We start from the raw sequence: 16356 nt of genomic DNA on the forward strand, positions 1-16356 counted from the left end.
CCTGCCATGGCTCACCTTCCCATCCTCAGCCCACCTTTCTGTCCTCACCTGCCACGGCCCACCTTCCTGTCCTCACCTGCCACGGCCCACCTTCCCGTCCCCTCACTTACCATGGCTCACCTTCCCGTCCCCTCACCTGCCATGGCTCACCTTCCCGTCCCCTCACCTGCCATGGCTCACCTTCCCATCCTCAGCCCACCTTCCCGTCCTCACCTGCCATGGCCCACCTTCCTGGCCCCTCAATTACCATGGCCCACCTCCTGTGGGCCTCCCCCAGGCCCCCCAGGATAGCTGTAGACCTCAACTCCCCCTGTATTTTTTTCCATGCTTCTGGGTAACCCTTTACATCTGGCTGGTAATGGACAAAGCTCTGTTTACATCTTACTGCCCCTACTGGTTCCTGGCTACCAGGGAACTGCTCCTGTGCAGCTCACAGAGCCCACACTTAAACCAGCACCTCATAAACACCAGCTGAGTGAGTCCAGCTGGGGCACACCACGCCCACTTCCCTCCATCCAGGGGAACACAGACAGGGGCACAGCACTCACTCCCAGCCTTCAGTTTGAATTCCCTCCCTGAGATACTTCTTTTCAGTGTTCTCATGATTTTTTAAAGTGAATTTAATTCTAGAAGCAGAGAAAGAAGCTTCTCGTGGTGGAAAGCACCTCTGAAAGAGCAAACAAAAGCCAACTGCCACCACCTCTAGAAACAGAGAACATTCCAGGAAACCTGGGAAGTCCATGTTGGTGATTGGTCTGTGCCCTGCCCTCAGGATCCCAGTGAGCCCAGGGGCTCCTCTTTGCATGGAAAGCCAGGACCTCCAGAGACGGAGGACGCACGGCTGTGTTGAGCCAGGGAGAGGGCGGCTTCAGGACTCCCAGCTCACTCCTGCTTACATGTACTGCTTCTGCTCCTCGTGGTACTGCTCCTTGTTCTCCATGTTCTGCTCCAGAAGCATCTGGTTCTGCTGGCTCAACAGCTGGATCTGGCTCAAGAGGTGATGATTTTCTTCCTCCAAGTTCCCCTTGAGACGGGAGAGGAGCTAGAACACAGACCAGCAGCGTCTCAGACACCATGTGGCTTCGAGATCCCACTGCTGGGAACCTAGTTTCCAAAGGAAGAAGCCTGCTGCACAGAGATGTTTCCAGTATAATCTACACCACTGCAAACTTGGAAAGGGCCAAACGGCCAATAATGTGGGAATGGCTGAGCTCCCTCTGCAACTGCACTGTCCAATCAGAGGTCCCTGGCAACACATGGCTACTGAGCACGTAAAATGCTGCTAGCCCGAATTATGATGCATGAGTGCAAAATACGCAACAGAATTTAAAGGCTTAATTAAAAATATATATTTAAAATTTCATCAATATTTTTTTTTTGAGATGGAGTCTCTGTCGCCCAGGCTGGAATGCAGTGGCACTATCTCGGCTCACTGCCACCTCCGCCTCCTGGGTTCAAACAATTCTCCTGCCTCAGCCTCCCCGAGTAGCTGGGATTACAGGTGCACATCATCATGCCCAGCTAGTTTTTTTGTGTTTTTAGTAGAGATGTGATTTCATCATGTTGGTCAGGCTGGTCTCGAACTCCTGACCTCAGGTGATCCACCCTTCTCGGCCTTCTAAAGAGCAGATAATGTTTTAATGATTACGTGCTAAAATGATATTTTGGATATGCTAGTTAACTAAAATACATTAAAATTAATTTCATTTTTAAGAAAAAATGTTTTAAGGTGGCAACTAGAAAATTCTAAATCGTAGATGTGTCTTGCATTATATTTCAATTAGACAGCTTTGATCTAGAAGTGAGGCAGCGCATTTCTCCTGTGAAGAGCCACACAGTAAATACTTTGCGTTTTCCAAGCCAGATGGTCTCGGCTGCAGCCTGTGCAGCCTGCGGACTCTGCCCTTGTCACCTGAGAACAGTCTCAGATGACCTATCAGCAAATGGGCATGACCGGGTTCCATAAAACTTTACTCAGAGACACTGACATTTAAATTTCATAACATTTTCACTTAACACAAAATATTATTCATTTGATGTTCCAAAAACATAAACTTCATTTAGTTTGTGGGCTGTATAAAAATAGGTGGTGGGCAGGGTTTGACTTGTGGGCTAAAGTATGCCCATTTCTTTTCTTTTTTTTTTTTTTTAGACTGAGTTTCACTCTTGCTTCCCAGGCTGGAGTGCAGTGGCACAATCTCGGCTCACTGCAACCTCTGCTTCCCAGGTTCAAGCAATTCTCCTGCCTCAGCCTCCTGAGTAGCTGGGATTACAGACGCATGCCAAAACACCTGGCTAATTTTTTGTATTTTTAAAGAGACAGGGTTTCATCATGTTGGCCAGGCTGGTCTCGAACTCCTGACCTCAGGTGATCCACCTGCTTTGGCCTCCCAAAGTGCTGGGATTACAGGCGTGAGCCACCGCACCAGGCCTGAAGTCTGCCAACTTCTAAACTAGGATTGGGGGGCAGTGGGAAAACCACAGCCTTTGGATTCCAATGTGCAACTATGAGAAAGGAGGATGGGCTCACAGGGCCACTGTAAGGATGAAGTGGGAATGCAGCAAAATGCTGGGCGCACCAGAGGCTCCCCTCCTCTTTGCCTTCTACCTATTTTTAATATAATTATATATAATTTATGCATATACAGTGACAAGAACTGGAAGGGAAAAGGAGGCAAGGCTACGGCACTTTTTCACTAAAAATATTTCTTTTTTTTTTTTTTTTGAGATGGAGTTTTGTTCTTGTTGCCCAGGCTGGAGTACAACGGCACAATCTCAGCTCACCGCAACCTCTGCCTCCTGGGTTCAAGCGATTCTCCTGTCTCAGCCTCCCGAGTAGCTGGGATTACAGGCACGCACCACCATGCCCGGATAATTTTGTATTTTTAGTAGAGACAGGGTTTCTCCATGTTGGTCAGTCTGGCCTTGAACTCCCAACCTCAGGTGATCTGCCCGCCTCGGCCTCCCAAAGTGCTGGGATTACAGGCATGAGCCACCGCGCCCAGCCTCACTAAAAGTATTTCTGTGATTGCCATCGCCATATTGCTTGGGCAACAATGAAAATAAATACCATAATCAAGCACAAGTTTCCCCAGCGTAGAGAACTGCACGAGGCTTTCGAGTCAGGCACATCACAAACGTGGCGAGTCAGCAGCCTGCAGGGTGAAAGACCATCCCTGCAAACTCAGCTTTGCCCAACGGAAAGACCCTGTGTGGCCAGGGGGAAGGGGAGGGTCCCAGGGAACCCAGCAGGTTAGGCCCCACCCTTCAGCCCAAGTCAGTGATCCTAAGGGCCAATGCATCCCAGTAACGATGGGAAAGCTGCTCTTCCAATGCAGTAGATCCGGGCAACAAACCAACACAATGTATGGCATACGGGCTCCTGGAGAGAGAGGCAGGGTGGAAGGAGCGGAGAGACGGCTCCGAGCATAGGCATGCCCTCGTCAATTCGCTCAGGCTGCTTCTCCCCAAAATTCCTACAGTGAAGCCCTAAGCCCAGTCCCTAGCACGGACTGGCATTTGGAGATGGCCAATAAAGAGGCCATCAATCCAAATGGAGGCCGCCGTAAGGGTGGGCCCCGATCCACTCTGACTGATGCCCCTTCAAGAAGAGAAAATTTAGGCACACAGACACTGGGAATGGGCCCACACAGAGAATAGAGCACTGCCTTCAAACCGCAGGGGAGTCCTCCGGGGAACCCCGCCCTGCCTCTGACCTGGGAGAAACCCAATTCTGCTGCTTAAGACACCAGCCTGTTGTCTTTTGCTTCTGCAGCCCAGGGAGATGAACACGGCCTGTTTGGGGGAACTCGTTTGTGCTATACCTGGAGTTCCACGGAAACCCTACCATCCCTGCCACAGCCCTTCCCCTCCACCCCTCTCATGACTAGTGTTCCCCGCTGACTGCATCAACAGCATCTTCCAAAAAGTGCCCCGACCATTTCTGTGCAAATTCCTCCTTCCCCTGTGAAGCCTGCCACACAGATGTCCAGACCGTGCCCGTCCTTCACTTCACCACAAGTGTGACCTTTCCCACAGGGCCTGCCACGCAGCCCCTGACCTGAGGCCTTCTGGAAAATCCTGGCGCCCCTGTCTGTGACAGCGCGGCCCCAGGAGCAAGGATTCCGCAGGCAGTGCTGGGGCCTTTGCCTCACCCCTGCGGGGCCCTCAGGGTCCCAGGGTCTCTCATCATTGGGGGACAGCACGAGATCTGGGTGGGTGGCTGTGACAAGGCATCGTGGCACCTGTGCCTCAGTTTCCTCATCTGTGATGTCCCACAGGGCTACCAACGGGTCTAGGGAAAAGGCTTCTCAGATTGTTTCCAGACAAAAGAGCAAACCCAGTCCCGAGGTGCCGGCTGTCCTGGGGCTGTCTAGGAGGGTGAGACCTACCTGCTCCTCCCTGCCACACCTGCCTCGCCCGCCGTCCATGTGCTGGGGTCTACTAAGATCTCATCTGGAGAGGGTCTTGCTGCTTGAGACCATTTCCAACCTTGTGTACTAGAAGGGACAGCTCTGGAAGCCGGGGACTCCTGAGTGAGCTCCGTCTCAGAGGCAGCCACACCCCAAAATGGAGCAAAATCACACCCCTTCTCTAGAAGAGTGGCTACTGAACTAAAGAGATGCAGGAAGACAGTGTAGACATGGCCAAGAGGACCGGCGTAAAACCTCATCTCCCGTCCCCACTGTGCCTCTCCCAACCCGCCAAAAGGCAAAGGTCAGATGGGGTGTTTACATACACAGTCCCACCAGAAGCCGTGTTGACCCCCATCTGGCTTCATCTCAGCCTCCGTGCCACCTCCATACACCGTCTTCGAGCACAAATGCCCATGAGGACCCGTCACAGCCTGGCTGAGCCCTGGGCTGTCCCCTTGGGGGACCCTGTCCCCGTCTGCTGAGGCACCCCCAGCATGGGCCTCACCTCGCAGTGGTTGTCCAGCTTGGTCAACGAGATGTCCATGGCCTGGTGCTGCCCCTTCAGCTCATCGAAGCGGGCCTGCCAGCGGTTGAGCTCCAGCTGTGCGTTGTTCAGTGAGGTTTTCAGCTCCTTGGTGTGGGCGTGCAGCTCCTCGTACTCCCCCTTCAGCTGGTGGTGCAGGAAATTGACCCTGGAGGGTGAAGAGCCATAGGGCAAAGGGGCTCAAGAGCCTGCCAAACAGGTAATGGCCAGAGACCTGGGCTCTGCCCCAGGTCTGACAGTGGCAGGCTGTGCAACCTTAGACAAAATCACAACCTCTCTGGGCTTTTCCATGTGTAAAATTGTAAAATGAGGAGGTTTAACAAATCTGTCCATTAGCAAACTGTTCTTTGGGGTTCCAAGAGGGTGCCCCTGATGCCACCACACTGAGCCTCCACGGAGACAGAGCAGGCAGGCTCAGACACGCATTTGAACACAGCATCACTGCTGCGATCTTTACTGTGCTACAGCTTTGGCATCTGCATACACTTGAAAAAAGGATTCTGCTGTTTAAAAAAATGTTTAAACCACTGCACTAGAACATTCTTGCTCTAAAATTCTTTGTCTCTGCTCAGCTCTTCTTGTCAATTCCAAGCCCCTTTCTAATTTCAACTCCTGAGATAAAGTATGAGATGGTGTGTATTATGTAAATCTACTAAAACTGCCTTCATCAAAACAACTATTATCCAACTGAGTTCTCTGGAGATTTATATCAGAAAGCTCACATTACCAGGGTCTTGTGAACTTGATTTGGACATAGACCTGACTTTTTTGGCCTGTACAATTTTACTTTTTAACAACAAATTAGTTGGCCAGGTGTGGTGGCTCATGCCTGTAATCCCAGCACCAGCCTAGGCAACATATCAAGACCCCCTTCTCTGCAAAAAGCTGGGCATAGTGATGCACACCTGTGGTCCCAGGTACTTGGACGGCTGAGCTGGGAGGATCATTCAGGCCCAGGAGGTTGAGGCTGCAGTGAGCCACAATCGTGCCACTCTAAGCCTCAGCGGCTAAGCAAGATCCCGTCTCCAAAAAAAAAACACAATTAGTTGCCAACATTAAAAAATCTGGAAGTTGACATCAACACCCAAACTTTCAGGTTCTCTTAAAATATATAAAACAAAAGGTTGACCAGGCGGTCCCAGGCCTGCCTCCAGCTGGCAACCTTTGCTGGGGCCGATTCTCTGCTGCCCTTAGACAATGCGCATTCGCCATTCTATGGCCTGCGTCTAAGTCTGGCATTGTTTTACCCATGTGTTTTATTTGCCTGGGGAGCCAAGGTAGCTGAGTTTGTAACCCCCGGTGAGCATATGGGAGGAAGAATTTTGTATAGTCAAGGCTTTGCAGTGAGCCAGGACCTGGATTCCATCCTGACTCTGCCATTCACTAGAAACACTGACTTTGAACAGCTTATTTAATCTCTCTCAACCTGTCTCCTCATCTGTTAAAAAAAAAAAAAAAAAGCCAAAAAGATAAAATAGTACAGTCAATTCTCATTATGTGTGGCAGTTACGTTCTATAAGGTTGCTGTAAACCCTGAATTAGTGAACAGCGAAGCATCCAGCCTCGGGAAAAAACAGAATTAGGTTCCCGGGAGCCTCTGGTCACATTTTTGTTACTTGATCAATATATAATCTTGTTTTATGCAAGTTTCTGTTTGAAGATACCTTATGCAACATACAGCCAACAGCACCATAACTCACGCCAGAACAAAGCTCATCTAAGGCTTTTTTCTCTGTAAAGCACATCACAGCCACCCTCTGCTTAGCGACACGAAACAGCACTTCAGTACTACAATTATGAGTCATTTTAAACAGCAAAGTCACTGCCCAAAAGCGCAAAATATGAAAACTGTGGCATTAGAAAGATTCTGAAAGGGACGTTTGCAGTAGGAGCTGAAACTAGAAGGCAGCATGTCACCATTTGCCCTTGGCTGAGAACGTGCACGCCTGGTGATTCTCGCCTTTCACCATTCTGTGTGTCCACGAAAGCCCCCCAGAGAGTGGTCCTGAGGCTGCAAATAAAACTTCAGCAAGCAGATGGATTGTCAGGGGCTCTGTGAATCATGAGGAATCAGCAGTCTCTCCTCTATGAGCACGAGGCGGGCTCATGTTGGAGGATGAATTCACCTGTGCCTGATGCAATTCTCACCGCAAGGATGGGAGGGGGGAACCACTGAACTCAGACGACGCAACATCCCCGGGTGTCACCTGAGTTCTCGCATCCCAGCAACCAGCTCAAGTTCCTTTAGCTTATTACCCACCCAGCTGTTCACATGACAAGGGATAAAAACCAGGGGACTTTTCTCAGCGGTTGCTATGCAAGGCGGGTCTGAACAGAATCGGGGTGCCAAATGCCACTGTGTGCAGGGCCGGGTGCTGGCGCTCACCTGTCCAGCTCGCCCCGCAGCCTCTGGTTCTCTCCCACGGCGAGGGCATTTGTCCTCTGTTCCTGCTGCAGCGCTTCCCGCTCCGTGGTCAAGACTTTCTCCCGCTCCTCCAGCTCCGCCTTGAGCGTCAGCATGTCCCCGTGCCTGTCAGAGGAAAACACCTGCTAGGAGCCTGGCCGGGGCCGCCTTTTCCTACAGGTAACTCACATCACAGAGGATCTGCGTGACTCCTGTGAGAAAACGGGATTCCTCTGGAGATTCTCTCTGCAGAAGTAAGGGGTGCGGGGCAGAAAGCAGGCGGGGAGTGCAGCTGCTGGGAGCCATGCCCAGGCCAGTGCTGAGCCACAGATCCCAGAATCCTCTTCCTCACTTCATTCTGTCTCCACAGTCCCTCCATGCCCCGATAAAGCCGCCCCTCTTCCTTTAGCCAGCCAACAACACAATGACTACATTTTCTAAGCTCCATGCCCTTCTCTTTTAGGGAATTATAAATAAGTTACTAGGTGGTTCACCAAGCACAAATAGATCTAAGAGAAACCACAAAACCAACAGTGGAATTCCACTGCACATCATAGCTAATCCCACCCTCCAAGGGCTGGAGAAGCCTTTCCCTCTTCCGTCAGGAGCCCACATCCACTTGTTCTTACTCTGGCCTTCCCCAGGGGACAGAGGCTCACCCAGGAGCCGCCAGGGACTGTCACATACACACAGCAGCTCTCCTCGGGCCCCCCAAACACAGCCCTTGTCTTCCCCACAGCTTGTCCCCACCCTCCAGGCTCTAATCTCCTCCGGGCTCTATCTTTGCCTGCTGCACTGGCGTCTCTGGAGGGCAGCAGAGCACAACCATGCAGCCCAACAGGCCCTGGGCCCTCCTCCTCCCAGCCTGCTTCAACCTCGTGTGTGCACGGGTGACCCAGGATCTCCCAGCAGACTGGAAGTGTTGAGGAGTCTCAGGCACAGTCTCCCCATCTAGGCAAATAATTCTCTACAGACCCCTTCTGAGTGTGTCACACCCAAAGACAATCTGACAGGGACTAGCCAGTGTCCCCGGGGGTTCCAGCCTTTCTCTGCAGGACTCCACTGCACATTAATCAAGCACATCTCTAAACATTAGCAAATGACCCAACCGCAGGGCAGAAACTAAGTCTTGCTCACCACTGAAGCCCCGTGTGAGGAATGACACGTAGTGAATACTTGTTTGAGCAATGAATGAGTGAGCGTCTCCAATTTCAGTGTCAAACGAGAAGAACAGAGAACCATCATCCTTGTGTGCCATGTACCTACACTCCTAAACCTGTTACCCTGCTGCAGACACACCAAAGGGGCCTCCAGTCATCTGTCCAGCCAGCAAAAAGCACTGAGTAACTCCCACATGCTGTACTGCACAAGGACCTGCAGGGAAGCAACAGTCCGAACTCCACCTGCCAAAACCTTTGCCCTCTGAATGGACGTTAAGAATACCAAAAGGCCCAGGTGTGGTGGCTCATGCCTGTAATGCCAGCACTTTGGGAAATGGAGGCGGGCAGATCACTTGAGGTCAAGAGTTCAAGACCAGCCTGGCTAACAGAGTGAAACCTCTATTAAAACTACAAAAATTAACCTGGTGTGGTTGTGCATGCCTGTAGTCCTAGCTACTTGGGAGGCTAAGGTAGGAGGACTGCTTGAACCCAGGAGTGGAGGCTGCTGTGAGCCAAGATCGCTCCACTGCACTCCAGTCTAGATGACAGATCAAGACTCCATCTCACACACACACACAAAAGACATTATTTAATACAACATAACACTACGAATAAGGGACATAAGTGCCTGGTGAGTACTGGGCATCGTGCTAGTATCAGACTTACACGAATGCTTTATTAGTTTGTCAACCGGGTGTAATTCCTACCACATCTAGACACCATATACACAATAAATGTCACACAAATGACAAGATGGGTGGGGAAGAGGAGGGAGATCAAAGTGCCAAGAGGCAGAAGATGTTACTTTTGGCCAGAAGGAGTAGTCTTATAGGAGCAGATGCCTCAACAGCCTCTGAAGGATGGAGATTTGGATGGATAAAAGGAGTGAAGAACTCCAGATACAGGCAAAAAGGAAGCACTTGGTAAGTAAATAAATGAATGTCATCACCACCCGTGAACCCACAAGCATCATCAGTGCCCACACAAGGCTTTTGTGACTCAATGTGGCCTTTGTGACTTGTGGCTCCTGACCATGGAAATGTCCTCCCTGCTTCACCTTGAAGAAAAGAACCAGTGCTCACTTAGCCATGTTGTTGAGGCTGCTTCAAAGGAAATACCATCAGCAGGGCCATTTCCCAGGCAAAGGAAGTGGACCTTGCTTCCTCTGTTGTACTCTAAGTATCTGAGAGCCTCTCTTTGGCCCATGTCTCTCTCATGCATCAGATTCAGGTGCACATCACACCTTGCCCTCAGACTCTGGAGAGCAGCATCCTACCTATCCTAGCCCTCCCTGGATCCTGCCATGCCCTGTGCAGGTGCCTGGTACCATCACTGATTAGCAGGAGACAGATCAGCCCAGGTTGGTTGACCTAATAAATACAAAACCCAAGACCATGAACTGTCAAGGGTGCAAAGTTAAGATGTGTGCATTTCAATTTATGTAAATTTCACCTGTAAAAAACGAGGTATGGGGGTGGAGACTGAGAGGTGCACATGAAATGAGAACAGCAGGACATAGATGACTTGAGGCTGCATGCTGCGTACACGAGTTTCACTATGATTCTGCTGACTTTCTATGTATTTGGAAGTTTCCATAATTAAAGGCTAAAAATGAAGGAAAGCAATTGAGACCTTGGTATGAAAGAGAAGAGCTAGAAGGCCAGAGAAGGCACATCCCTACAAACGGAGCCATGGAGAATTCCCTCCTTATTTCTGTTTTGGGAGAAAAGAAGAGAACCCTTACGGGATCAGGGCCCCAAAGGCCCATTCTGGGCTTTCCAGAGCTGGTAGTAGTAGAAGCACCCGCTTCTCCACACAAGAACCCCTCTTGCCACTGTCTCCAGCTGCACAAATTCCAAATTGCTGAAGCTGAGGTTTTATTTCCTTCCCTTTGGGAAAGCTCAGGTGCCCCAACAATGGGAAGCAGCCAGCCAAGAGATTTCCTGCAGGGAGGGCAGGGTAAGTCCCAGCCTGGCAGACTCCACAGGCCTGGCTCTAGGCCCCGCTGCAGGCCTACCCAGGGGCCCAACCTTCATCCTCCTTCACCTCCCCACAAGTCCCACCTTCTCCCCCCAATTTCCCCCAGGCCCCGCCTCTCCTCCTTCAGGCTCCACCCTCTCCCCAGGCCGCACCTTTCCCACAGGTTCCACCCATCTCCTCCAGGTCCCAAGTCTCCTCCAGGCTCCACCTATCTCCCCAGGTCACGCCTCTCTTCCAGTTTCCACCCATCCAGGTTCCACCCCTCTCCCCAGGTTCCACCCCACTCCCCAGGCCCCGCCTCTCCTCCAGGCTCCAACCCTCACCCCAGGCCCCACCTCTCCTTCAGGCTCCACCCCTCACCCCAGGCCCCACCTCTCCTTCAGGCTCCACCCATCTCCCTAGGCCCCACCCATCTCCCTAGGCCCCACCCATCTCCTCCAGGCCCCACCTCTCCTCTAGGCTCCACCCATCTTCCCCAGGTCCTACCCATCTACCCCAGGCCCTACCTTTCCTCCAGAATCCACCCCTCCCCAGGTCCTATTCCTTCCCCAGGCCCCACCTCTCCCCGAGCTCCTTGTGCTCCAGCTCCAGGTTCCGATGCAGCGTCTTCAGGCAGCTGTGCTGGCGGATAAGGGCCTCGTACTCGGCCGACTGCCGCTCGTGCAGCGTGCCCAGGTGCTCGTGGTCCTGCAGCAGGGCCTCGTAGGCTGCTGTCAGCTGCTCCTGCTGCCTCTGCAGGCTCTCGTTCTCTGTCTCCTTGGCCGTGTGATGGTTCTGCAGCAGCGCGTACTGAGCGGTGAGCGCCGCGCTCTGGGAGCTCAGTGTGGAGTTCTCTACCTGCCCAGAGGGAGAAGCACGGTGCAGGCCCCACAGTCAGCAAGGAGGGCTGGGGAGCAGGTCAAGTGCTCCAGCAGACGCGAAAATAACTGGGACTCTCAGGGCAGAAGGCCCAGAGGGTACTCAGGATGGCTCTTCCAGAACTTAAGGAACTGCGGTGGGAAGGGGGCTAAACCGCATAGACAGGCCCTCAGAGGGTGCTTCAGTTCTGAGCCACTGGACACGAATGTGAGCTGCGGGGGGAGCAGATGATGTCCTTTCCCTGGATAATTCCCTGGTGTGCTGTGCCCTCTTTGACTATTTTTTAAAACCTCTTTTTGGCTGGGTGTGGTGGCTCACGCCTATAATCCCAGGACTTTCGGAGGCAGAAGCAGGAGGATCATTTGAGCCAAAGAATTCAAGACCAGGGTGGGCAACATAGTGAGACCACATCTCTATCAAAAAAAAAAAAAAAAGTCTTTTTAACGTAGCTGGGCAGGGTGTTGCATGCCTATAGTCCCAGCTACTTGGGAGGCTGAGGCAGGAGGATTGCTTGAGCCCAGGAGTTGGAGGTTATAGTGAGTGAGCTATGACTGCAGCACTGCACTCCAGCCTGGGCCACAGAGTGAAACCTTGCCTCTTACAGTGAAAACAAAACCTATTTTCTAGAACAAGTAGATAGAAAATCTGTAAATAAGGATATAGACTATCTGAACAATATGATCGACCTACTTAACATAATTGATATTTGTATAACTCTCCAACAGCATCCAAAATCACCAGAAAACTGATGAAGGAATACTTCCCAAATCATTTTATGAAGCCAGAATTACTCTGATATTAAAACCAGATGAAGACTATAAGAAAAATCCAAAATAGTAAGTATTTTCTTGTTAGCAAAACAAATTCCAATTTCTTTGCCAAACAGCTTCCTGTTGATTGTCCCTGCTCCGTTAGTTACATATTTTCAAACTTTTCTCAGAAACTGCAATAAAAGGCCAGGCATGGTAACTCATACCTGTAATCCCAGCACTCTGGGACGCAAGGTGTGTGGATCATTGGAGGTCAGGAGTTCAGAGATGGATTAGTGAAATCCCGTCTCTACTAAAAATACAAAAGTTAGCCACAGCACAAGCATCGCTTGAACCCAGGAGGCGGAGGCTACAGTGAGGCAAGAGATCATGCCACTGCACTGCAGCCTGGGTGACAGAGTGAGACTCTGTCTCAAAAAAAAAAAAAAAACTGCAATAATGATAATTCATTTTCCCACAGTCTACAAGGGATAAATGAAAACCAAGTGTCTGAAGTGGCACACACCCTAGTTCTGCTTGATGCTCTCAACAGTCTGGGACCCACTTTATAACCTATTCTTCCCTCTTAGAGATGAAAAAATTTACATTAGTTTAAAAAGAAAGAGCTGTGCCAGGTTCTACAGTAAAGAAGCCTGGTTAACTTTGTTTAGCCAAGCTTACTCCTGAAACCTCTTTTCCAAGTCAGTTCTGATAACATCTCAAGGAAAAGACTGGAAAACACGGACAAAAATGCAAGTAAAAGGAGAGAAATGAAACTCTTCACCCATGCAGCCATTTTCTCAATCACTGAGAATGGCTTAAAAACCATCACGTCTTTCACCGATCACTGTTTACAGCGGGTCTATTAACACAACCCCAAGCTGCTTTGTGCTCTGATCCCCTGCTTCTTTTGAGGAGTCCTAATGCCCCAGTTGGTTGCTGGGCTTGTGACCATAGGCGCTAGGAGCCCCACTCACCTGCAGCTTGGCAGTCTGGGTCTGCAGCGTGGTGTTGTGCTCCTGCAGGAAGGCGCTCTGTTTCTGCAGCGTCAGGATCTGGCTGCTGAAGGCCACGTTCTGGGTCTCCAGGTGCTGCAGCTGTTCCTTGAGCAGCTGCTTCTCCGCTTGCAGAGCTGCGTTCTAGAAGATGGGGAAGCATGAGCCAATCACACTCCAACTGGGTAAATGCTCACCTGCCACAGGTACTTGGGTTGTAATGAAGCCTCAAAAGTTGACGTTTTGGGAACCAAAGTGAGGGTCCACTAGGTGAGGGCAGTCTATTTTCTCTCTTTGAAAAAGATAATAAGCAGGATTTTTTAAGGCTACACATCATGGAGACACTGCCTCAGCATTTACGTGGGAGGTGAGTGCACGCTGGAGTTAAAGCCGCTTCCCTTGTCTCTTTAATGCGTTCCGTTGTTTTCTGTTCAACACCCTAAGAGTGTGTTTCTGCGGGCTAGTTCCATTTCCCATTGACTCCGACCCTGAGTATCTCGCAGGACAGGGAGTCAAAGCTTTAGGCTACAGCCTTGCCCTACTCAGGGGCGACAGCAAGTAGAATAAGTTGTATCACGTTACATGAGACCAATAAAGACCACGTTAAAGTCTGCCACCAAGTGGGCTAAGGGCCAGGACCCATAGTCTTTTACTAGCCCTTATTAGCATGGGACTTTGGGTCAAATCTCTTAAATTCTGTTTTAGTTTTATCATCTATCAAATAATGACAATCACCACTCTGGACTTCATAAAGTCATTATTGAGAAGCAATCAGAGGTATGACATACATTAGCAAACTTGTTCTAGAAAGGGCCAGATAGGAAGTACTTTTGGGTTTGCCAGCCATGGGGTTTCTATCTCAACCTAAACAATCACTGTCACTGTAGGGGAAGCCGCCCCAGACAACCTGTAAACAAAGGGCATGACTGTGTTCTAATACAACTTTATTTATAAAAACGGGTGGGAGCTGGAGCTTGCCAACCCCTAGTACAGAGCACTGAAAGACACAACACTACAGGAAGAGGCTGAATTCCCACAAAGACCATGTGTGCCCTGATGTGAGAAACACTGAAGGGACCTTGAAGAGGAGCCCACGGGTCCTGCAACTCAAGACGTGTCCAACTCAATCTGGCTAAATCTCCTGTGTTCTTTACAGCAGTGACACATCATCAGTGGGACTCCTGATAGGCCAGTCTCTGTCTCTCTCCCCAGTGGACCATGTCTGGGGCAGCCCACTCACATTCCGCTCCAGCTCGATGGCCCGGTCCTTCACTCGGAGCAGCTCCATGGTGGCTTCCTTGTGGCTGGGCCCCCAGGCCTCCTTCCCCTGGTGACTGGCGGCTGTCTTCCCCGCAGGGTGTTTGAAAGAGTTCTGCAAGTGCTGCCCCTCTCCCTGGTTCTGCCTGAGGATCTCACACTCCTTCTTCAGCTAGGGGCGTGACAAAGAGCAAGGAGGCTTTAGGCAGAGGCAGCCTGGCCTAGAGCCCTGAGTGAGTGGCTGAAGGCAGCCCGCACCACACCCTCCGCTGCCTCCCCACTCGGCCACCCTAGTGCAGGTAAGCCAGACACACTCCTTTGGCTTTTGAGGGGAAGGCACTGACCCTCAGCCCTACATTTTCCCTTCCGCAGTGGACAGGAAGGTGGGGGCCTGCAACCCCTTCCTGACTCTGTCCCTGCTTTAGCCACATGGCTTCCTGCTTTCCTGAGCCTCAGTTGTGAACTTCCTAAAACAGAGGTGAGGCTGAGGATACGGGGGGTGAAGAGGGATAAGGTCTCAAAGCACCCGCCGGTGCTGAAGCAGCTTCATCCAGATTCCTGTTCAACCCTGCAGCCAAGAAGCATGGTACGTGTTCAAAACTGAGGCTGGAAGAACACATGTATGCAAGGGGGGAGTGTGTGCTCACCTGATCACCTGTGGGAGTGTGCACACTGAGAACACGTGTTGAGTGTGTACACCTGTGTGTGAGCATGTGTTTGTGTGTGGAGTGTGCACACGTGGCGGGCACATGTATAACGTATATAGAGAGCATGTATGTACATATGTAAAGAGCACGTGTGTATATGGAGAACATGTGCAGATGTATGGAGAGTGTATGTGTAGAGAACACACATCTATATGCGAGTGGAAAGCGTGTTCATACATGTGGCGAATACATGTGCATGCATGCACCGAGGAGGAGACATGTGCACGTCCTCACGAGCCCCTGTGCACCGTTTGTCTCATCTGAGAGTGACCGTGAGACACTGCAGGCCGCTGCTCAGTGCCCGATGTGCAGTTTCACGGAGTCAGCGGTGTTCCCACATCTTGCCTGGTAGACTGGGTGCTGCTCTAGGCCACTGCCCGCCTCCCTGAAGACCTGTGGCTCTTACTTTGGTTCTGTTTGGCCCTAGTGCGTGTGATTCTGAGGGTGGCTCCCTAAGTCACACCTGCCCGAGGAAACGGGTATCCAGGCCACCCCTCTGCTATACAGGTTGGGGACTGGAAAGGGTGAGGCCAAGAACGGGCAGCTGGGCCCGACAGTGCACCCCCCATGCTCACCATCTGCAGCTCGCTCTCTAACTGGCGACTGAGGCTTGCCTTCTCTTCCATCTGTGCTTCCAGGAGCACAATCTTTTCTTCTTTCATGGCCAGTGTTGTTTTTAATGCTGATTCATTTCTGCCCTCCAAAATCTTGTATTTTCTGGAAAATACAAAGGCATAATATTATCACTTATCTACCTCTCCCCCCAGGTTCCCAGTGTCCTCGTTGCCAACACATCACTCCTTCCATTAGGCTGGTTAAGGAGCTGCAGCTTTTGGCCTAGAAGAACCAAGTAGTCAAAACTCATCTTCCCAGAGCCCTCCAGGGGTTCCCTGGGTGGAAACACCTGTGATACCTTCAAAGGTGACCACTGCTACAGTTTCAGTCACTGTCTTAGGGAGGCATTATTATTGCCATTTTACAGAAGGGGAAACTGAGTCTCAGAAAGGTTAAGCAACTTGCCCAAGGTCGCAGTGCTAGGTTAAGTGGTAAGCCCAAGGCCCTTCCACCAAAGAGGACTCCTGCTATAAGGCATGTCATCTTCTCAGTTACAAGTCCAGGGAAAGTTCAAGATGTTGGATTTCCTTAAAACGCAAGATCAGGCTGAGCACGGTGGCTCACACCTGTAATCCTAGCACTTTTATAGAAGCTGAGGTGGGAGGAATCACTTGAGTTCAGGAGTTTGAGACCAGTCTGGCCAACATGGTGAAACCCCATCTCTACTAAAAA

General features: G+C 50.9%; 1 protein-coding gene across 4 annotated transcripts in view; it reads right to left on the bottom strand.

Moving 5' to 3' along the window:
- The window catches only part of CCDC88C (coiled-coil domain containing 88C), a 151593-nt gene that overhangs the window by 23082 nt on the left and 112155 nt on the right, over positions 1 to 16356 (bottom strand). For all 4 annotated transcript variants that reach the window (XM_017546947.2, XM_017546945.2, XM_017546946.1 and 1 more), the window contains 7 exons: positions 15645 to 15786; positions 14346 to 14534; positions 13088 to 13249; positions 11063 to 11340; positions 7346 to 7489; positions 4921 to 5107; positions 897 to 1042 (listed from right to left, as the gene is read on the bottom strand). In XM_017546947.2, coding sequence (XP_017402436.1) covers positions 897 to 1042; positions 4921 to 5107; positions 7346 to 7489; positions 11063 to 11340; positions 13088 to 13249; positions 14346 to 14534; positions 15645 to 15786 — 1248 coding nt within the window. The remainder of the gene's footprint in view (positions 1 to 896; positions 1043 to 4920; positions 5108 to 7345; positions 7490 to 11062; positions 11341 to 13087; positions 13250 to 14345; positions 14535 to 15644; positions 15787 to 16356) is intronic.

Source organism: Cebus imitator, unplaced genomic scaffold, assembly GCF_001604975.1.
Source record: "Cebus imitator isolate Cc_AM_T3 unplaced genomic scaffold, Cebus_imitator-1.0 Scaffold193, whole genome shotgun sequence".
Classification (NCBI taxonomy): domain Eukaryota; kingdom Metazoa; phylum Chordata; class Mammalia; order Primates; family Cebidae; genus Cebus; species Cebus imitator.